Raw genomic sequence first — 23368 nt, forward strand, 5'->3', positions numbered from 1 at the left:
CGCCCTTAAACCCTGTCTGTAAAACCTAACACGGGTCAATGTAAAACACTACACTCTCTTAAAACGAGACAATAGTGAATTCGGGAAATGGTGCGTGAAAAATGCATGGTGTCAGAAAACGGCAATAGGTTGATGAAATGATGCGTCACAGAGTTTGATGTTATAAAATGATCGAATATCCTTAACGCTGGTTTTTATGTAGCCTCGTTTTCGTCTGTTTGAATTTCCACTCGATAAAGTAGGCTTCATATAGGCTACAGTGTGTTTGCTTCAACATAAGACTTTCAAAAATCAAACAAAGTTACATTCCACTGGGCACAGACGTCAAGTCAAGTCTATTCCACGTCTATTCCACGTTGGTTCAATGTAATTTCATTGCAATGATGTGCAAACAACGTTGATTCAACCACAGTGTATCCAGAGGGATTGCTTATAGCTGGGAAATAATATTAGAACATGGGCCTGTATAAATCATTACATTTATTAATCTACAGTCTTTTTCTACAGACAGTATTTTTGAAAACTTTGTGTGAAGTCTGTTACTATTGCAGAGAAGTCTCAGTAATTCTGGCGGCCTGCCTTCAGTCTGAGGATCAAATGGTCACGACRGAGCACGGGGTCTCATTGAAGAGACTCGAGACACTCTCATAGGCGATACATTGACCTCCAAGATGGGGTCGACTAAGGAAGGGAACACATGAGCCGAGTCAGCCCGGGTTTAGACCAGTTAAACCCTTTATACACTACCGAGGCAAGCCAAGCCGAGGCAAGCTGTACTGTGCATGGCCCGGTTACGTATCCATCCATAGTTGCTGCATGGAACTGTACTGGAAAGGACATTGTGAAAAAGCAGGGTTGCGCAATAATGTAAAAAGGGGATTAGACCCACCAATGCCTGCCAGCCCTGGTACAGTGCGCTCTTAGAAATCAGGAGAACCCTTTATGGTTCCAGGTAGAATCCTTTTGTGGTTCCAAGTAGAACCCTTTTGGGTTCCWTGTCGAACCCTCTGTGGAAAAACAATTCTTCAAAGGGTTCTCCTACGGGTACAACCAAAGAACCCTTTTAGGTTCTAGATATCGCCTTTTTTTCTAAGAGTGTAGGCCCAATCTCACTGCAGTGGTGTACAGTAACCTACATGAAGAGTCAGTGGAGTGTCTCGGGCGTTGAGCCGCAGTGTCCCCTGCCCAGCCTGGCCCTGCTCTACTCCTGCTCTGTACTACAGTAATAACCCTGATGGTTAACGGCCCTCGTTCTCTACAGCACTATCCCTTCTGCTGAGCGTGCACATTTCTCTCCTCCCCTCCTCCCTCCTCCCTTCCTCCCGCCTCGGCCAGTCAGAGGGGCGCTCAGGCGTGATATGAGCTGTCAGGCCCTGCTTTATGGTGATGCCGGCGTGGCCTTCCCAGAGTACGCCACAGAGTCCATCACACCTCCCCCTCTCCAGCTCCCTCCATCCCTCCCCCCAGCACCACACTGGCAAACAGGGGGCCTGTCAGTCCACAGCCAGAGCCAGAGCCGAGCTGCTTAGAAAGAATGAGAGAGTCTCTCCTCTAAGCGGGTCCCCTTGTGAAGTACAGGCCAATCACACGGCAGAGTTACACTTCAGAGAAGTCTGATTGTTCTCTTAAACCTCCATCGTCCAGAGTGCCGAGCAGCAGAGCTAACCACCACTGCTAGTCTGCTACACTGTACCATCCACYCCATTTGAAACCTATCTGAGAAAGTGCCGAACTTGACTCTCGTTACGGTATAAATACACAGTCTAAACGCACCTCTAATGTATTTTGAGCTCATCACAAAGGACGTCCCGTTTATGCAACACTTATGTGTTTTTCTCATCGGGGTCTGGGTTGTCAAGAGAAATAAAGTACGACTTTATAGCTACAAGGCTATTGAAACTGGTTGTTGAGTTGAATGTTAACTCTCTGCTGTTTCCCCTCGYCAGTGCGAGTACTTCAATGCAGCACTGGTCTGATTGTTGGATTTTAACCCTATATACAGTGCATTCGGAAAGTATTCAGACTCCTTGACTTTTTCCACATTTTGTTACGTTACAGCCTTATTCTAAAATTGATTAAATCGTTTTTCCCCCTCATCAATCTACACACAATATCCCATAATGACAAAGCAAAAACTGTTTTTAATTTGTTATTTATTACAAATAACAAATTTAAATATCACATTTACATAAGTATTCAGACCCTTTACTCAGTACTTTGTTGAAGCCCCTTTGGCAGCGATTACAGCCTCGAGTCTTCTTGGGTATGACTCTACAAGCTTGGCACACCTGTATTTGGGGAGTTTCTCCCATTCTTCTCTGCAGATCCTCTCAAGCTCTGTCAGGTTGGATGGGTAGCGTTGCTGCACAGCTATTTTCATGTCTCTCCAGAGATGTTCAATCTTGGTTTCATCAGACCAGAGAATCTTGTTTCTCATGGTCTGAGAGTCTTTAGGTGCCGTTTGGCAAACTCCGTGTGGGCTGTCATGTGCCTTTTACTGAGGAGCGGCTTCCGTCTGGCCACTCTACCATAAAGGCCTGATTGAGGAACAGAGGAACTCTAGAGCTCTATCAGATCAAGAGCTCTATCAAACCTGTTTTCGCTTTGCCATTATGGGGTATTGTGTGTAGATTACAGAAGAAAAATAAATATTTAACCCATTTTAGAATAAGGCTGTAACACAACATAATGTGGAAGAAATCAGACGGGTCTGAATACTTTCCAAAGGCACTGTACCTGTTCCTCCCCAGTATGAGTACTTCCACGCGGAGCTGGTCAACAATGTGGATGTTAACTCTGTTAACACCATGAGTACTGCAGTGGAGGCTGGCTCATAACATTGGCAGGAATGGAGTCGTTGGAATGGTATCAAGCATATTTGACCTTTATTTAACTGGGCAAGTCAGTTAAGAACAAATTCTTATTTTCAATGACAGCCTAGGAACAGTGGGTTACCTGCCCTATACAGAACAACAGATTTTTACCTTGTCAGCTCAGGGATATGATCTTGCAACCTTTCGGTTACTAGTCCAACACTCTAACCACTGAAAGCGTTCCATTGACTCCATTTCAGCCATTACTATGAGCTGTCCTCCCCTCAACAGCCTCCACTGGTGTACTGTCTATTTCTCCCAAGTATGAGTGTTTCAACGCGGTGCTGATGCTAACTCAACGTTACCCCGATCATTACGGTCTGGATTATTTCCCTCTCCTCAGTATGAGTACTTTAACGCGGTGCTGATCAACGAGGTGGATGAGGAGGGCAACAACGTGGAGCTGGGAGGAGAGTTCGTTCTGGAACCCAACGACCACTTCAACAACCTGTCAGTCAACCTCAGCCTCAGTGTGGTGCAGGTGCCCACCAACATGTACAACAAAGGTACGTTCAACAGCACACACCGACGTGCACAGCAAAGGTACGTTCGACAGCACACACCGACGTGCACAGTAAAGGTACGTTCAGCAGCACACACTGACGTGCACAGCAAAGGACTTCAACAGCACACACCGACGTGTACAACAAGGGACGTTCGACAGCACACACCGACGTGTACAACAAGAGGACGTTCAACAGCACACACCGACGTGCAACAGCAAAAGGGACGTTCAGACAGCACACACCGACGTGACAACAAAGGTACGTTCAACAGCACACACTGACGTGTACAGCTAAGGACGTCAACAGCACACACCGACGTGTACAGCAAAGGTACGTTCAACAGCACACACCGACGTGTACACAGAAAAGGTGACGTTCAACAGCACACAACCGACGTGCACAGCAAAGGTTACGTTCGATCAAACACACCGACGTGCACATAAAGGTACGTTCAACAAGCACACACCGACGTTACAGCAAAGGTACGTTCACAGCACACAACCGACGTGCACACAAAGGTACGTTCACAGCACACACCGACGTGACAACAAAGGGACGTTCAACAGCAACACCGACGTGCACAGCAAAACGTTCAACAGCACACACCAACGTGCACAGCAAAGTACGTTCAAACGCACACACCGACGTGCACATAGGAACGTTCACAGCACACACGACGTTACAGCAAAAGGTACGTTCACGCAGCACACACCGACGTACACAGCAAAGGACGTTCAACAGCACACACCGACGTGACAAAAGGGACGTTCAACAGCACACACCGACGTGTACGCAAGGACGTTCAACAGCACACACGACGTGTACAACAAAAGGACGTTCAACACACACACCGACGTGCACAGACAAAGGTACGTTCAACAGCACACACCGACGTGACAGCAAAGGTACGTTCAACCAGCACACACCGACGTGTTACAACAAAGGGCGTTCAACAGCCACACACCGACGTGTACAACAAAGGGACGTTCGACAGCACACACCGACGTGTACACACAAGGTACGTTCAACAGCACACACGACGTGTACAACAAAGGTACGTTCAACAGCACACACGCGACGTGTACACACAAAGTACGTTCAACAGCAAAGCACACACCGACGTGTACAACAAAGGTACGTTCAACAGCACACACTGACGTGTACAACAAAGGTACGTTCAACAGCACACACCGACGTGTACAACGAAGGTACGTTCAACAGCACACACCATCACGAACACCCAACAGAGCCTACTGGAAATAAAGTGTATGGGTAGATCTAAGCCTCATTGTGGTCCAGGTGCCCACCAACATTTACAACAAAGGTAGGGACACTCAGACACCACTGTGTGCAAAAAATGGATACAGCAAAAGTAGGGGCATGCCCACAAGAGATGAGATAGGAGTAGGTGCATGGCGGGAACAGATTTGCCTTTCAGGGAAAATACAAATATTTTCAATTGAATGAGAAGCTGATTTGTGTTCAATTTCATTGTCAAATTCAAAAATTTGAATTAAAACAACTGAAACGTGCCATATATTTTCAATGGAATGGAATGGACCCCGACCCTGCACGGTGAGAATGAGGTGAAGTGCTCTAGCCGTGTCGGTACCACTGGAGGGTGGGGGGTCCATAATGGCCCGACGATAGAGAGAGCAGTCACAGCATGAGTGAGTGACGAGAGGAGAGAGGAAGGGATGTTTATTTTTTTTCTCTTGTAGTGACTGACTGTTATTTGTTTTCTAGCCCAGTGTGTGGCCTCTCTGTGTAGTCCTGGCTGACTTTCCTCTGGATATAATGGCCTCTTTCCTCTGGATATAATGGCCTCTTTCCTCTGGATATAATGGCCTCTTTCCTCTGCATATAATGGCCTCTTTCCTCTGGATATAATGGCCTCCTCAGCGCCTCCCACTCCCCCTTTCTTCTTGGCACAATGAGAGGCTCCCTGACAGGATCAGTCTCTGCTTTGGCCGTGTGTGTGTGTGCGTGTGTGTCTCTGTGTGTGTGTGTGTATGTATGTGGAGGCCATGCAGCAGAAGGACGGGAGGACAGTATTTCGTCAACCTCATTGTCCCTCCACCAGCGGGGTCAATAAGGGCGAAAGGTTAACGGTTCAGCACACCTGTGTTCAGTGTTAATGGTGATGATGATCATTATTACCTGGTTGTTATCTCGCTCACTCGGTCTCTCTCTGTCTCTCTCCCCTCCCTCCCCTCTCCTTTCTCTCTTTCTGTCTCTGTGTCTGTCTGTCTCTCTCTCTCTCTCTGTCAGTCTGTCTGTCTCCCACTCACTGTCTGTCTCTCTCTCTCTCTGTCTCTATCCCGCTCACTGTCTCTCTCTCTCACACTCTCTCTCTCTCTCTCTGTCTGTCTCTGTCTCTCTCCCGCTCACTATCTCTCCCTGTCTCTCTCTCTCAGATCCAGCCATAGTGAATGGGGTGTATTGGTCAGAGGCCTTGAATAAAGTGTTTGTGGATAACTTTGAAAAAGATCCGTCCCTGATATGGCAGTACTTTGGCAGTGCCAAGGGCTTCTTTAGGCAGTATCCCGGTGAGTTGTGTGTGTGTGTGTCTGAGTGCGTGTCTCTGTGTCTAAGTGTGTGTGTGTTCTAAGTGTGTGCGTGTGTGGGGGAGGTGCTGGGAGCGGTCACTGTACGAACTGCGGGGAAATGAAATGGAATCGCTAAAAGGGTGATTTTGCTAATGTTGTAATTTTACAGACCATCAGAGAGGATGCATATAGCAAATTAATCAGAATGCGTGAGTCCAGCAGCAGCATACTACAAAGCAGTCCAGAGCAATGGCAGTCAGAGATATTGGATCATTACAGCACCATCAGACAGCCACAGTGCTGACTGCAGTACTATATCCTACTGTAACACCGCAAAGATGGCCTATAAGTGGTGATACAGAAATGTGTCCCTTCTCATTGCAGTCATATCATTTAAAGCCATTCACCACTGTGGATGACTGTGGATGATGTCCTGCATTAGTTCAGGCTAGTGTAGTGCTATGCCCCGTACACATCACGACGTATTTCATTACGTTCCTACGTCATCTTCACACAATCTCGTTCCGCTAGTGGACCGAGAGCATAGGGTTTCACAACGCAAGACAAGATGGAGGAGTGTCTAGTTTCTCGTCAGAGATAGCATTTTGGGGGGGGGGGGTTGTAAAATATGACCTTTTCAGTCAAAACAGGTGAAATATATTGTTTCAGGTGATAATTAAACGTTTTGTTTAGTTATTTTTTCCTCAACTTGTTTCTCTAACTTTCTAGCAAGTCAAGCTAGTTAACAGAGCAGCTAGCTAGCTAAAAGCTAGGCTAAGTTGAAGATAGTGTTGCTAGTGACCTCCACTTAACAATTATCATCAAAAACAAAAGTCATTACCATCACAATAAAATAAAATGGGAGGCAACAGTCAATTTAACATTACTACTAAAATAGTATTCACTATTCACTAAGACAGATTATGGACCCAGTTATCCCTCTCGCTTCGCCTCTTCCTCTCTGGCTGCAGTGAAGACAACTCAAAGTTTGGAAAAATTCGAAGCCTGCGACATCCGTTTCGCAAAGAAGCCTTCAACCGAAAGGGGGAGCTGCGATACCACTCCGTTGTGGACGATCCCCATTGAAATGAATGACGTCCAGACTGCTCAGTAATGTGATGAGGCTTTAGAGCATGGGCGGGAAACTCCAGTCCTCGAGGGCCAGATTGGTGTCACACTTTTTACCTATCCCTAGCAAACACAGCTGATTAATCAAATGGCATTCTAAACTGAAGATCATGATTAGGCGATTATTGGAGTCAGGTGTGTTAACTGGGGTTGGGGCAAAACTGTGACACCAATCAGGCCCTCGAGGACTGGAATTGCCCACCCCTGCTTTAGAGTGTAGGACATACTAGCATAGCACTGTGCCCTTCAGGGATCTGACATCCTTAGACCCGACTCTCCTTTCTAATTTTTATTGAGTAGCAATGAAAGAAACGGAGACAAACCTGCTTATTTAAACCCCGTTTCTACAGGCAATGTGCAGCCCATAGTTGACTCTGGCACATCCTTACACTCTGTATGACTTAAACATGCTGCTTTGTGTATCTAGCTACGTGTCTTTCTCCTCATGGTTGCAGGGGTCAAATGGCATCCAGACGAACACGGGGTCATCGCCTTCGACTGCAGGAACAGGAAATGGTATGCTTTTTCACAATAGGTCCACATTTGCCAATTAGAACACGGATTCTTTCCTTGCTCTGTAGCCTACAGTATGATGTCCATATCAAGACGTTTGTGCAGCGTACAGTATGGCAAGTCTTGACCCCTGTCGCGTACGTTGTCCATTTGTTGTGTGTTGCTTTGGCTCCGCTACAGTAAATTGATTCCAGTCAGTGTTTGCTGCATTGCAGTCCTAGGTTGGGCAACGGGTTGTGTGTTGTTATCCACACGCTTGATACACTCCCATGTATTTAATGGATAGATAGAACCAGTGTTTGGGCTGGTGCGCGGATACTAGTTTGTCGTCCCTCCCTGCTCAGGTACATCCAGGCAGCGACGTCTCCTAAAGACGTGGTGATCCTGGTGGACGTGAGTGGCAGTATGAAGGGCCTGAGACTGACCATCGCCAGACAGACTGTCTCCTCTATACTGGACACACTGGGAGACGACGACTTCTTCAACATCATCGCTGTCAATCCTCATTAATGGACCTTGTCTTGTGGGTGGGTGGGATGTGTGTGTTGTGTGTGGGGGTGGGTGGGGTGGGAGAGTGGGGCTGTTAATTTGACACTCAGTTTAGTTGTGCAGTTAAAACTATGTGTTTCTCAGACTCGTTTTTCGGTATAATCCGTGTTTTAATGACGGATTAGTCAACCTCTTATCTAGAAACAATGACAATGAAATGAAAGGTAGTCTTAGAATTCTGCCAGCTGTCTTTATGTGTGGGTGTTGTGTCGTGTGTGTGTGTGTGTGTGTGTGTGTGTGTGTGTGTGTTGTGTGTTGTGTATGTGTGTGTGTGTGCTGTGGTGTGTGTGTGTGTGCTGTGTGTGTGTGCCTTGGTGAGTAGCGATCTTGTAATTTCCACTCATATGTCTACCCTCTCCATATGTGGTTCACAGTAAATCAGGGAGATGCACTACGTGGAGGCCTTAGTCGTTGAAACGGCACATGTACGCTAGCAGACAAAATAATAAGCTGTAAGTTTCCCTCCTCACACGACACACACACACACACACACACACACACACACACACACACACACACACACACAATTGTATGTAGATCGTATCAGAGGGAACTTGTTGGATTAATACTCAAATCATACTGCATGTTTGTCTCTTCCTGTGTTATCTGTTAGCATTTCAAAGAACACCTGGACAAGCTGTTCGCCAAAGGGATTGGTCTGCTGGGTGACGCTCTGACCGAAGCGTTCACCATTCTAAATGATGTAAGTTCAGCCTCCGACTTAAACACTGTAAATGTTCGTTCATTCATTCATTCGTTCACCACAAACATTGCACAAAGAAATATACAGTAGCTACAGTTGAAGTCGGAAGTTTACATACACTTAGGTTGGAGTCATTAAAACTCGTTTTTCAACCACTCCACAAATTTCTTGTTAACAAACTATAGTTTTGGCAAGTCAGTTAGGACATCTACTTTGTGCATGACACAAGTCATTTTTACAACAATTGTTTACAGACAGATTATTTCACTTACAATTCACTGTATCACAATTCCAGTGGGTCAGAAGTTTACATACACTAAGTTGACTGTGCCTTTAAACAGCTTGGAAAATTCCAGAAAATGATTTCATGGCTTTAGAAGCTTCTGATAGGCTAATTGACATCATTTGAGTCAATTGGAGGTGCACCTGTGGATGTATTTCAAGGCCTATCTTCAAACTCAGTGCCTCTTTGCTTGACATCATGGGAAAATTAAAAGAAATCAGCCAAGACCTCATCCAAAACATTGTAGACCTCCTCAAGTCTGGTTCATCCTTGGAGGAAATTTCCAAATGCCTGAAGGTACCACGTTCATCTGTACAAACAATGGTACGCAAGTATAAACACCATGGGACCACGTAGCCGTCATACCACTCAGGAAGGAGAAGCGTTCTGGTCTCCTAGATATGAACGTACTTTGTCGCGAAAAGTGCAAATCAATCCCAGAACAACAGCAAGGGACCTTGTGAAAATGCTGGAGGAAACGGGTACAAAAGTATCTATATCCACAGTAAAACGAGTCCCAAATCGACATAACCTGAAAGGCCGCTCAGTAAGGAAGAAGCCACTGCTCCAAAAACACCATAAAAAAGCCAGACTACGTTTTGCAACTGCATATGGGGACAAATATCGTACTCTTTGGAGAAATGTTCTCTGGTCTGATGAAACAAAAACAGAACTGTTTGGCCATAATGACCATCGTTATGTTTGGAGTAAAAAGGGGGAGGCTTGCAAGCTGAAGAACACCATCCCAACCGCGAAGCACGGGGGTGGCAGCATMATRTTGTGGGGGTGCTTTGCTGCAGGAGGTACTGGTGCACTTCACAAAATAGATGGCACCATGAAGGAGGAAAATTATGTGGATATATTGAAGCAAATGGACAATGACCTTCCAAATGGACAATGACCCCAAGCCTACTTCCAAAGTTGTGGAAAAATGGCTTAAGGGCAACAAAGTCAAGGTATTGGATTGGCCATCACAAGCCCTAGCCTCAATCCTATTGAAAATTTGTGGGCAGAACTGAAAAAGCGTGTGCGAGCAAGGAGGCCTACAAAGCTGACTCAGTTACACCAGCTCTGTCAGGAGGAATGGGCCAAAATTCACCCAACTTATTGTGGGAAGCATGTGGAAGGCTACCCGAAACGTTTGACCCAAGTGAAGCAATGTAAAGGCAATGCTACCAAATACTAATTGAGTGTATGTAAACTTCTGACCCACTGGGAATGTGATGAAAGAAATTAAAGCTGAAATAAATCATTCTCTCTGCTATTATTCTGACATTTCACATTCTTAAAATGAAGTGGTGATCCTAACTGACCTTTTTTTTTTACAATGATTAAATGTCAGGAATTGTGAAAAACTGAGTTTAAATGTATTGGGCTAAGATGTATGTGAACTTCCGATTTCAACTGTGCATCTTACATGTGCCGTATCTGTGTATCCACATCATGAACATCACACAGAGTGTAATATTCAACTCAGCAAATGTCTACCATGTAGAGCGGAGGAAACGCACAACACAAAACCTTCAACACAAATTGGTTCTGAAATGCGCCTTGGACTTCAGTTTATTTCCAGAATGACTTTTTACTTGATTGAACAACAAATACGTAAACACTCTTGGGTAAACGCCAGAGAAGTTTGAGTAGAAAGGCAATTAGTTCAAGCACAATAGTTTCATGTCCCAACCTAATTGAATGATGAAAACGAGTAACATCAGTACACTCCAGCAAGGTGTACCTACTTATTCTCAAGCTCTGAGTACAGCGTGTCTCCTCGCCGTTTTCCCGTTCGAAGCGCTTCACTGCAATCCCCGCTATCCTCCGTTCCACCCCCGCGAACACAGACACGTCGATTCCGAAGGTGATTAATGACTGTAATTAATGCTACTGATTAATAAGGAGGATGATTGGAACACAAAGCCGGTGGAGATAAGACCTCTCTGCTCTCCTTTTATCTCTCTGTTTTCAGGCTAGCGGTCCGCCGCATCGCGCAGGGTCCMGGGAGCACGGCTTCAATGTCTGCATTGGTCCGATTAATTAAAGCTAGTCCAATGAATATGGTAATCAGTTGGCCAATAGGCCCAGTGTGAAATGCATTATTACACTAGGCCAGGCTACCACCTTGGTGAATGGATGGAATGGATACTAACTGGGCTAGAGCCATTTTTTTCCTCTGGCTTATCGCAGGGCAGATCGAAGTTAGGAGGCAATTGACTAKCTCTGGAGTGGAGTACACTGCATCATTCTCAAGACTATGATGTCCTGGAGGTGTTTGTGTGTTGCTCTGCTAGAAGCAGTACCGTGGTCTGAGCATAAACACACCTCGACCATAATATTGATCGTCACCATCTTCCCATAATCTTCACATTTGTCAACACTCGTATCCAACCCAGTAGCGGTTCGTGGGTAAAATCCAGTGGTGTAAAGTACTTAAGTAAAAATACTTGAAAGTACTACTTAAGTAGTTTTTGKGGGCTATCTGTGCTCTACTTTACTATTCATATTTTTGTCAACTTTCACTTATACTTCACTACATTCCTAAATAAAATGATGTACTTTTTACTCCATATATTTTCCCTGACACCCATTACTCATTACATTTTGAATGTTTAGCAGGCCAGGAAAATGGTCTAATTCACACAATTATCAAGAGAACATCCCTGGTTATGCATACTGCCTCTGATCTGGTGGTCTCACTAAACACACATGCTTCATTTGTAAATGATGTCTGAGTGTTGGAGCATGCCCCTGGCTATCTATGCCGTCTGGTTTGATTAATATAAGGAATATGAAATTATTTATACTTTTAATACTTAAGTATATTTTAGCTATTATTATTACATTATTATTACATTTACTTTTGATATGTTTTCCTAGTCAATTTCCACACAATACCCCATAATGATAAAGGGAAAAAACAGAAATACCTTATTTACATAAGTATTCAGACCCTTTGCTATGAGACTCGAAATTGAGCTCAGGTGCATCCCGTTTCCATTGATCATCCTTGAGATGTTTCTACAACTTGATTGTAGTCCACCTGTGGTAAATGTAATTGATTGGAGATGATTTGGAAAGGCACACACCTGTCTATATAAGGTCCCACAGTTGACAGTTCATGTCAGAGTAAAAACCAAGCCATGAGGTCGAAGGAATCCGAGACCGAGACAGGGTKGTGTCGAGGCACAGATCTGGGGAAGGGTACCAAAAAATGTCTGCAGCATTGAAGGTCCCCAAGTACACAGTGGTCTCCATCATTCTTAAAATAAAGAAGTCTGGAACCACCCAGACTCTTCCTAGAGCTGGCCGACCAGCCAAACTGAGCAATCGGGGGAGAAGGGCCTTGGTCAGGTAGGTGACCAAGAACCCGATAGTCACTCTGACAGAGCTCCAGAGTTCCTCTGTGGAGATGGGAGAACCTTCCAAAAGGACAACTATCTCTGCAGTACTCCACCAATCAGGCCTTTATGGTAGAGTGGCCAGACAGAAGCCACCCCTCAGTAAAAGGCACACGACAGCCCACTTGGAGTTTGCGAAACAGCACCTAAAGGACTCTCAGACCATGAGAAACAAGATTCTCTGGTCTGATGAAACCTAGATTGAACTCTTTGGCCTGAATGGCAAGCGTCACGTCTGGAGGAAACCTGGTGGTGGCAACATCATGCTGTGGGGATGTTTTTCAGCAGCAGGGAATGGGAGACTAGTCAGGATCGAGGGAAAGATTAACAGAACAAAGTACAGAGAGATCCTTGATGAAACCCTACTCCAGAGCGCTCAGGACCTCAGACTGGCGTGAAGGTTCACCTTCCAACAGGACAATGACCCTAAGCACACAGCCAAGACATCGCAGGAGTGGCTTCGGGACAAGTCTCTGAATGCCCTTGAGTGGCCCAGCCAGAGCCTGGACTTGAATCCGATCAAACATCTCTGGAGAGACCTGAAAATCGCTGTGAAGCGACACTCCATCCAACCTAACAGAGCTTGAGAGGATCTGCAGAGAAGAATGGGAGAAACTGTCCGAATACAGGTGTGCCAAGCTTGTAGCATCATACCCAAGAAGACTCAAGGCTCTAATCGCTGCCAAAGGTGCTTCAACAAAGTACTGAGTAAAGGGTCTGAATACTTATGTAAATGTGATATTTCAGGTTATTTGCAAAAAAATCGAAAACCTGTTTTTCCTTTGTCATTATGGGGTATTGTGTAGATTGAGGGGGAAAAAATGATTGAATCCATTGTAGAATAAGGCTGTAAAGTAACAAAATGAGGAACACTTTCCGAATTGTCTGTATATTTCAAACTAAATAGTTTTAGGCTTTTGCTCTAGTAGTGTTTTATTGGGTGACTTTTACTTGAGTCATTTTCTATTAAGGTATCTTTACTTTCACTAAAGTATGACAATTACGTACTTTTTCCAMCACTGGTAAAATCACTTGGGAAGCCAAGTGCAAGTAGAAAAACATGTTGACTCACTCTACTTGTAGAGAAACGTCAATGCCATCCTCCTCTCTTTCATGTTGACGAAACGGTCTATCACTCTGTCATACAGTACATGCTTTCATTTTTTGTTGTCCTAGGCTACCTGGTTAAAATGCTTGCTCGCTAGCCTAACTTCCATTCATGGGCAATGTTAGCTAGTTAACATTAGCCTTCAACATCTAGCTACATATTGAACTTCCATCCTCTCCGGCCAGGGGCACAACAATGTATCAATTAATGGTTGGATCAGAATCGGCATTATAATCATTGCCCAGAACAGAGAATTAGTCCAAATCCCTAGCTCCATCCATGGCTAATTTAGGAAAGGGAAGATTTTAGCAAGCTAGCTAGCCACTGAAGGACAACAACACAACGAGATGCAACAATTCTAGTTTTTTCTGTCAAGGATGTATGGTCTCAATGGGATTTGATAGGAGTGACGCCAAATCCAAATCCATTTTTGGTGCACCAGGACCATTCCCAGTTGAGCTGTGAATGGCAAATGTTTTATCATTTTTTGTTGTTGTCAAGGAAGGCCAGATGCTCGCTGGCTTCCCTTGCCTTCAACGCTACGGTYGGCAAAAATGTCATACTCGTTTGGACCAGACAGCACCAGATAGACGGCCTTCACGTAGAGAGACAGAGGGGCGCTGTTTCGCTCACTCTGATGCTTTCTCCCGTGAGATACATTCTGCTTCTTGCGAATTGAAGGAAAATTATGACACACAGAGAGATGAAAGATACGTTATTTCATGTTTTAAAAAATATGTATATATTGGCCAATTTGTTTGGGAAGCCTGGCTTCCCTTGGCATCCATGAATACACACCACTGACCCTACCATGACCCTACCTACCACCACTGACCCTACCATGACCCTACCTACCACCACTGACCCTACCAAGACCCTACCTACCACCACTGACCCTACCATGGAATCATGTATTCTACACTGCATCTGTTTTAAATATTATGGTGAACATTATGTTCTGTCTGGGTGGTATATATATATATACGTTTTCTTTGGTGTAGTTCACTGTGGTTGACAGGCTTTGAGTCCTGTTTGTTTCATCCAATACAGCCTTATTTACAGTTCTTTGCCTCAGACAAACCGCCGTAGCTTTAAAAGGCTCGAGGTGTCAAAGCGTTTTTGCAATGACCATATTGTTGAGAAAATACATGTAAATCATTTGCTGTGTTTGTCTAGGTCTGTTTGACATATCTACAGGAACTCTTTACCGTAGCTCGAAGAGATGCTCTGAGCAAGGTCAACTTTTGGGGGGCGGCAGGTAGCCTAGTGGTTAGAGCGTTGGGCCAGTAACTGAAAAGTTGCTAGATCGAATCCCCGAGCTGACAAGGTAAAAATCTGTCGTTCTTCCCCTGAACAAGGCAGTTAACCCACTGTTCCTGGGCCGTCATTGTAAAAAATAACACTCTTAGCTGACTTGCCTAGTTAAATAAAGGTTCAAAAAATACAAATATAAAAATAAAAAATTCGCTAATCCGCAGTGTGTACGGAGACCACTGGGCATGCATGTGTAAGAGGTGTGTGTGTCAAAAGAGACAGTCCGTGTGGTATTGTAATCCTGTGTGTCTGTGTGTCCATTCTTGCTATGCTGGTGTGTATTAGGAGCAGAGCCATGCTCAGCTTAGCAGCCTTCAGATGGCAATACAGGCGCTCAACTCCACAAACCTCTATTTCTCCACATTCCCTCTGTCACAGGTCAATAAACCAGTTAATTACCGCCATGCATCTTCTGCCATCAGATTAATGTGGGCTGCACTTCCCGGTTTATTTACAAAGAGATGATCTGTGTTTTTAGTCCCTGACGGGGCCCGCGGGCACGCCGGGCGCCAGCATCAGACATCGGACATCAGCAGTGAACACAGCTATTACACGGCCACGGGCAGAGATGACAGGCACAGAGTCTCAGAGCAGACCTGGGTTCAAATACTCAAATACTACTTGAAATCTTTCAAATACTTTTTGCGTTTTCGTCTGGAGTGCGAGACGGGCAGGGTTTTGCACTCCTTGTGAGTATTCTATTGGTTCAATTGTGTGTGTCAGACTAGCTCAATCAAGCCCAGGTGATCAAGCCCAAATAGTGTTTGAACCCAGATCTGTCTCGGAGGTAGCCCAGGTCTCAGAGACAGAGATGGATAGGATTAGAGGAGAGATGAACATGCCCCGTGAATAAATGTTGCTCCTTATTGGAGATAGTCATCTGGCTGTCGGGAAGACATGGTGCAAAACCTGTCGTTGATGTTCCCACCTGGTTCAACTCAATGAGTTTCCTTATTAGAAAAATAGTAAATCATCTATATCAATGAATCATCTGAACTTTAATCAACCATAATCTGCCTAAAACTACAGAGTCAAGTCCCTAACTATGTATTTCTGTGTATGTGTATCTGTGTTGGATGTGATGATTGTGTATCTCTTGTGTAAGCGTGTGTGTTCTCTCTGTGTGCGTAGTTTAACCAGACTGGGCATGGCAGTGTGTGTAGCCAGGCTATCATGCTGGTGACTGACGGGGCAACGCAGATGTACGACGACGTCTTCGCCAAGTTCAATTGGCCAGACAGAAAGGTGAGATACTGGTCATGGCTGGGAAGGCTCTACAATCGGTAGTCTCTCTCTCTCTCTCTCTCTCTCTCTCTCTCTCTCTCTCTCTCTCTCTCTCTCTCTCTCAGAGAGAGATTAGTAGGGTATAGTAGTATCAGTTCAGTAGTGTACCAGTATCAGTAGTAGTATCATATCAGAGTAGTATCAGTAGTAGTTCAGTATAGTAGTAGTTAGTAGTAGTAGTGTGGTATCAGAGTAGTAGTTAGTATAAAGTATCAGTAGTGTATAGTATCATTTCAGTAGTAGTTATAGTATACAGTATCATAGTTTAGTAGTTAGTATCAGTGGTAGTAGCAGTATAGTCGTAGTGAGTAGATATAGTAGTAGTATAGTTAGTAGTATCAGTAGTAAGTATCAGTTTAGTAGTATAGTATCAGTATTTTGGTAATCAGGTGATCAGTATGTAGTAGTATCGTAGTAGTAATAGTATCAGATAGTTGTATCAGAATAGTATCAGTATTAGTATGAAAGTGGTATCTCAGTAGTGTAGTAGTGATCAGTAGTAGTAGTAGTGTCCATGCAGTTGTATGTAGTAGTAAGTATAGTATTAGTAGTAGTATAATATCAAGTAGTAAGTATAGTATCGAGTAGTAGTATCAGTTAAATAGTAATAGTATCAGTAGTGTAAATCAGAAATCAGTTCAAGTAATAGTTATAGTAGTAGTATCAGTAGTAGTAGTAGTTATCAGTAGTAGTAGTATCGTATCAGTAGTAGATAGTGTAGTAAAGATAGGAGTAGTAGTATAGTATCAGTAGTAAGTATAGTATAAAGTATAAGTAAGTATAGTAGTAAGTAGTAGTTAGTAGTAGTAGTAGTAGTCGTAGTATAGTAGTAGTAGTAGTAGTAGTAGTAGTAGTAGTATCAGTAGTTAGTAGTAGTAAGTATCATAGTAGTAGTAGTGTAGTAGTAGTAGTATAGATCAGATAGTAGTAGTAGGAGTAGAGTAGTATCAGTAGTAGTAAGATAGTAGTAGTAGTATAGTATCACGCTAGAAGTCCACCAGTAACACTAATAGAGTCAGTAGTATGTATGATATATAGCAGTATCAGTTATCAAGTAGTTGTATCAGTATATGTAGTAGTATAGTAGTAGTATAGTATTGAAGTGAATCAGTATCATGTAGTAGTCAGTATAGTAGTAGTAGTAGTAGTAGTATAGTATCAGTATAGTATCAGAAGTAGTATCAGTAGCATATCAGTTATAGTAGTAGTGTAGGTATCAGAGTCTCATATATAGTAGTGTAGTTTCAGTAGTAGTAGTAGTTCGAGTAGTAGTATCGTATCAAGTTATAGTAGTAGATATCAGTTAGTAGTACTAGTAGTAGTATCAGTAATAGTATAGTAGTAGTGTATCAAGTATTAGTATCAGTAGTTATATCAGTATACTATCAGTATCATTAGTAGTAGATTCAGTAGTAGTATTCAGCTAATCAGTAGTAGTTATCAGTATCAGTAGTAGTATAGTAGTAGTAGTAGTAGTATCAGTAGTAGTAGTAAATCCGTATCAGTTAGTAGTTAGTGTACAGTAGTTAAGTATCAGTTAGTAGTATAGTATTAGTATAGTATCAGCTGATAGTAGTAGTAAGTATAATGTAGTATAGTATCATTAAGTAGTGTATGTAGTAGTATCAGTATAGTAGTAGTTGTAGTAGTAGTATCAGTAGTAGCAGTAGTATAGTATAGTAAGTTAGTAGTAGTATCAGTAGTAGTAGTTGTAGTATCAGTATCAGTAGTAGTTAGTAGTAGTTGTATAGTAGGTATCAGTTGTAGTAGTAATATTAGTAATGAGTATAGTATAGTAGTATCAGTGAGTAGTATCATAGTAAGTGTCTCAGTATAGTTTGTATAGTAGTTGTCAGTGATAGATTCAGTGTAGTAAAGTGTATCAGTAGTATCAGAGTCATAGTAGTATCATTAGTAGTAGTTATAGTTCAGTATCAGTGGTAGTATAGTATAGTAGTAGTTAGTAGTACAGTATAGTAGTAGTAGTGTATCTAGTGTATCAGTAGTATAGTATGATCAGTAATAGTATCATATAGTAGTAGTATCAGTAAGTATATCAGTAGTAGATATCAGTATAGTAGTAGTTGTAAGTAGTAGTATCATAGTAATAGTAGTATCAGTAGCAGTAAGTGTAGTATCAGTTGTAGTCTTATCATTAGTAATCAGTAGTAGTATCAGTGTGTATAGTATAGTAGTATCAGTGTAGTATCAGTAGTATCCAGGGTATAGTAGTATCAGTAGTATACATAGTATGTAGTAAGTAGTAGTAGTGTAGCACATTCTCTCGTTGTGTGAAAGAATTGAATGACAGATCAGGTTATCTGAACCACTCTTGAACTAAAGCAGTTTGATCAAAGATTGGTTAGGCTTTTTTGTGCCCTCTGCAACATTCCGACCCTTTGCCTCTGCGCTAATATTTGGTGGTCTGCCTGACTACCAAGTATATGATTAGAGCAAGGCTGCGGGCCAGAGGATAGAGGGTCACGTCTCATCTGCCCTGCTACCCCCACATTTCCCTGTCTTTCACTCCTGACACCCTCTCTCTTTTCCGTCTGCTCTTCTCCTCCTTCCCTTTTTCTAAGATATGTACGGATCGTACCTAAGGCGAGATTCTGCAAATATTGGTCGATCGGTCAAGTTCAAGATTTTGATAGCTTAACACTAACAGGATGAACCTGGTTCTGTAAGCACAGTGAAGTAGTTGTTGAGTTCAAATATGGAGGTTGTGTGTGTGTGGTGTGGTCTGTGTGTGTGGGTGTGTGTGTGTTGTGTGTGTGTATGATGGTGTGGTGTGTGGTGTATGTTTGTTGAGGGTGCGTTGTGTTGTTTGTGTGTATGTTTTGTGTATGTATGTGTGGTGTGTGTGGTGAGTGTTTGTGCTTGCGTTCTGAGAGAAGTGTGGTACTAGCTGAGATTCTCCTTATTCAGGAAATTATTAGGGATGGATCTGTATGGTATACATATGTTTATTTTTTATCGGCTTCAGACCCTCAAAAAACAACTTGTGAGTTTTTTCCTCTGTGTTTTCTCAAATCTTCAACATTATTAAGAGGTTCTGGATGTTATGGTGAGTCATCCTCAACATTAATAGAGGTTCGGATGTTACTGTGAAGTCCATCCTCAACATTAATATAGAGGTTTGGATGTTACTGTGAGTACTCTCACATTTAATTAAGGTTCTGGATGTTACTCTGAGTCTCCTCAAGAATTAATAGAGGTTCTGGATGTTCTGTGAGTCCATCTCAAATTAATAAGAGGTTTGGATGTTAATTGAGTCCAATCCCTCAAATTAATAAGAGGTTCTGGATGTTATGCTGAAGTCCATCTCACATTAATTAAGAGTTCTGGATGTTTACATTGGAAGTCCATCATCAAACATTATAGCGGTCTGGTGTTATGTGAAGTCCACCTCAACATTATAAGAGGTTCATGATGTTTACTGTGAGTCATCCTCAACATTATTCAGGGTTCTGGATGTTTACTGTGAAGTCCATCCTCACATTATTAAGAGTATGGATGTTACTGTGAAGTCCATATAACTTATTAAGAGGTTCTGGATGTTATGTGAAAGTCCAATCCTAACTTTTAGAGGTCTGGATGTTACTGGGAATCCATCCTGAAAGCATTAATAAGAGGTTATGGAGTTACTGAGTTTCATCTCAAAATTAATAAGAGGTTTGGATGTTACTGTGTGAGTCCATCTCAACATTAATAAGAAGGTTCTGGATGTCTGTGAAGTCCATCCAACATTAATAAGAGGTTCTGGATTACTTGTGAAGTAATCTCAACAAAATTAAGAGGTTTGGATTTACTGTAAAGTCATCTATCATTATTAGTTCTGGATGTTATCTGAAGTCCATCTCAATCATATTGAGGTTTGAGTCTGGCACTGGTTCTGAGCTGGTTCCTCTCTAGGTTTTTCTAGGTTGTTGGCTTTCAGGGTTTTGCTAGCCAGTGTGTTTCTACACAATGATGCTTGCTGTTTCGGTTTTTAGGCTGGTTTGTAAGCCACTTCGAATATAGCTGATGTAGAAGGGTATGTAAATAAAAAATAAATTGATTTGATTCTGGATGTATCTGAATTAATTAGAGGTTCTCGATTTACTGCTGATGAATAGAACTGTGTTTGTGTTGGCGACTGACTGGTGTTTTGTGTTGGGGGACTAATGTGTTTTTGTGTTGGGGATGACTGTGTTTGTGTTGGGACTGCTGTGTTTGTGTTGGGGATTTTCGACTGTGTTTGTGGTTGGGGGGATGACTGTGTGTGTTTTGTGTTGGAGACTGACTGGTTTGTGTTGGGACTGCTGGTGTTTGTGTTGGGGACGTACTGTGTTGGTTGGAGATGATGTGATTTGTTGTTGGTTGCGGACGTGTTTTGTTGTTGGGGCTGAAGTGTTTTGTGTGGGGACTGATCTGTGTTTGTGTTGGTGGACGTCGACTGTGGGTTTTGTGTGAGGACTGACTGTGTTTGTGTTGGATGACTGAGTGTTTGTGTTTGGGGACTGACTGTGTTTGTGTGTTGGGATGTGTGTTGTGGTTGGGGCTCTGCTGTGTTTCGTGTTGCGGACGACACTGTGACTGGTGTTTGTGTCTGGAGACTGACTGTAGTTTAGTGTATAGGCAGTCAGCTCCCAAACAAAGACACTAGTAGTGCACTCGTGGTTTTGTTTTAACTATAGAAAAGGTGCTCGTGTGTTTGTGGTTGGGGCTGGATGTGTTTGTGTTGGGCAACCTGACATGTGTGTGTTGGTGCCCAACACGGACTGACTGTGTTTGTATTGGGAAACAGAGTCCAGTTCCCCATGCACTGTTGTTTGTGGTTGGAAGACCAGATGCAACTTGTTTTGTGGTTTGGGACCCAACAAAAGACTCAGTAGTTCCCAACACGAAGACATGTGGTTCTGTGTTGGGAGTCAGGTCGTCGACTCGTGTTGTGTTGGGCGGACTCCCTAAGACTGTGTTTGTGTGTTGGGGACTGACAGTGTTTAATGTTGGGGTCTGACTGTTTTTGTGTTGGGGACTGATGATGTTTGTGTTGGGGACTTGACTGTGTTTTTGTGTTTGGAGCTGACTGTGTTTGTGTTGGGGGGGGACTGGACTTGTGTTTTGTGTTGGCAATGTGGTTTTTGAGTGTCGTGGCTTTAAGGCCTTTCATGGTGAGAGAAACATGGTCAAGCGCTGGTAACCTTAAGGGGCATGTTGTTCACACCTGGTACCAAGCCAAGGCACAGTGACTAACCGGGAGGGTGCCTAGCTAGTTTGTGGTTGTTGTACGGGTCAGGAATGTTATAGTTTTCAGCATGTTTTGAACTGAGCTGCGAGCACGTTGTGGTAGAGCTGTGTTGTTGTGTGTGTGTGGTGTGGTGTGTGTGCGTGTGTGTGTTGTGTGTGTTGTGGTGTGTGTGTGTGATGTGTGTGTGTGTGTGTGTGTGTGTGTGTGTGTGTGTGTGTGTGGGTGTGTGTGTGTGTGTGTGTGTGTGTGTGTGTGTGTGTGTGTGTTGTTGTGTGTGTGTGTGTGTGTGTGTGTGTGGTGTGTCAGCGAAGCGTGTGTGTTGGTGTTCTTCTATATTTTTCATGTGGGGAAACGTTGGTCAAACACTGGGAATGTGTTAACCAAGAAGACACATGGTGGAAGCGAATAGGTGACTAAGAGGTCTGTAGCTGCTGTGGAAACTTAAGCATTTCGTTCCATTGAACAGGCCTTTTGAGCTTGATGTGTAGAGAAGAGGACTGATGTTTTGGCTGGCCAGTCTAGCTTCCGTGGCCCTGTCCAGATCTATCTATCTATCTATCTATTATCTATCAATTCAATTCAATCTAATTCATTCAAGGGCTTTATTGGCTTGGGAACATGTGTTAATGCCAAGCAAGTGAGGTAGGATATATACAAAAGGAAATAAACAATAAAATATTAACAGTAAAATACACATACAGAAGTTCAAAACAATAAAGACATATAAATGTCATGTTATATTATGCAGTGTTGTAACATGTTACAATGGTTAAAGCAACAAGTTAAAATAAATAAACATAATATGGTTGTTCTTCAGTGGTGGTTATGGTTCTTCACTGGGCCTTTCTTGTGGAACAGGTCACAAATCTTGCATGCTGTGATGGCACACTGTGAATTTTCACCAGTAGATATGGAGTTTATTCAAATATTGGATTTGTTTTCGAATCTTTGTGGATCTGTGTCATCTGAGGAAATATGTCCTCTAATATGGTCTACATTGGGCAGGAGTTAGGAAGTCAGCTCTATTTCCAACCTCATTTTGTGGGCAGTGTGCACATAGCTGTCTTTCTCTTGAGAGCCATGCTGCCTACGGGCGGCTTTTCAATGCAAGGGCTTTGCTACACTGGTCTGTACATAGTCAAAGTTTCCTTAAGTTTGGGTCAGCACAGTGTCAGGCTTTCTCGCACGTTGTGTACTCTCTGTTTAGGCCAATAGCATTCTAGTTGCTCTGTTTTGTTTTGTTAATTCTTTCTCAATGTGTCAAGTATTATCTTTTGTTTCTCATTGAATTTGTGGGTCATATTGTGCGTTGTCCTGGCCTCTTGGGGTGGTTTGTGTTTGTGAACAGAGCCTAGGACCAGCTTGCTTAGGGGACTCTTTGCCAGGTTCATCTCTCTGTAGGTGATGGCTTTTATTAGGAAGGTTTGGGAAGACGCTTCCTTCTTAGGTGTTTGTAGAAGTTAACGGCTCTTTTCTGGATTTGATAATTGTGATCGGCCTAATTCTGCTCTGCATGCATTATTGGTGTTCTACGTTGTACACGGAGGATTTTTGCAGAATCTGCATGCAGAGGTCCTCAATTTGGTGGTTTGTTCCCATTTTGTAAATCTTGGGTTGGTGAGGCGGACCCAGATCTCAAACCTAAAAGGGCAATGGCTCTATGACTGATTCAATATTTTAGGCCAGGATCCTCATTGGTATGTTGAAATTTATGTTCTTTTGATGAGTAGAAGTCCTTCCTGCCTTGTTCTCAGATGTTCACAGCTTTGTGGAAGTAAGCTGTGGTGCTGATGTTTTAGGCCGAGGTATGTCATAGTTTTTTGTGTGCTTTAGGGCATACGGTGTTCTAGATGGAATTTGTGTCCTGTGACTGGACCTTTTTTTGAACACCATTATTTTGGTCTTACTGAGATTTACTGTAGGCCCAGGT

The 23368-nt window shown here is 43.2% G+C and overlaps 1 protein-coding gene across 1 annotated transcript in view; it reads left to right on the top strand.

Annotated features, from left to right (window-relative positions):
• LOC111962190 (voltage-dependent calcium channel subunit alpha-2/delta-3-like) overlaps nucleotides 1-23368 on the top strand; it is a 60908-nt gene that overhangs the window by 13567 nt on the left and 23973 nt on the right. The window contains 6 exon segments of the mRNA XM_024147047.2: nucleotides 3217-3379; nucleotides 5797-5928; nucleotides 7512-7572; nucleotides 7914-8064; nucleotides 8732-8821; nucleotides 16053-16166. Coding sequence (XP_024002815.2) covers nucleotides 3217-3379; nucleotides 5797-5928; nucleotides 7512-7572; nucleotides 7914-8064; nucleotides 8732-8821; nucleotides 16053-16166 — 711 coding nt within the window.

Source organism: Salvelinus sp. IW2-2015, linkage group LG1, assembly GCF_002910315.2.
Source record: "Salvelinus sp. IW2-2015 linkage group LG1, ASM291031v2, whole genome shotgun sequence".
Taxonomy (NCBI): domain Eukaryota; kingdom Metazoa; phylum Chordata; class Actinopteri; order Salmoniformes; family Salmonidae; genus Salvelinus; species Salvelinus sp. IW2-2015.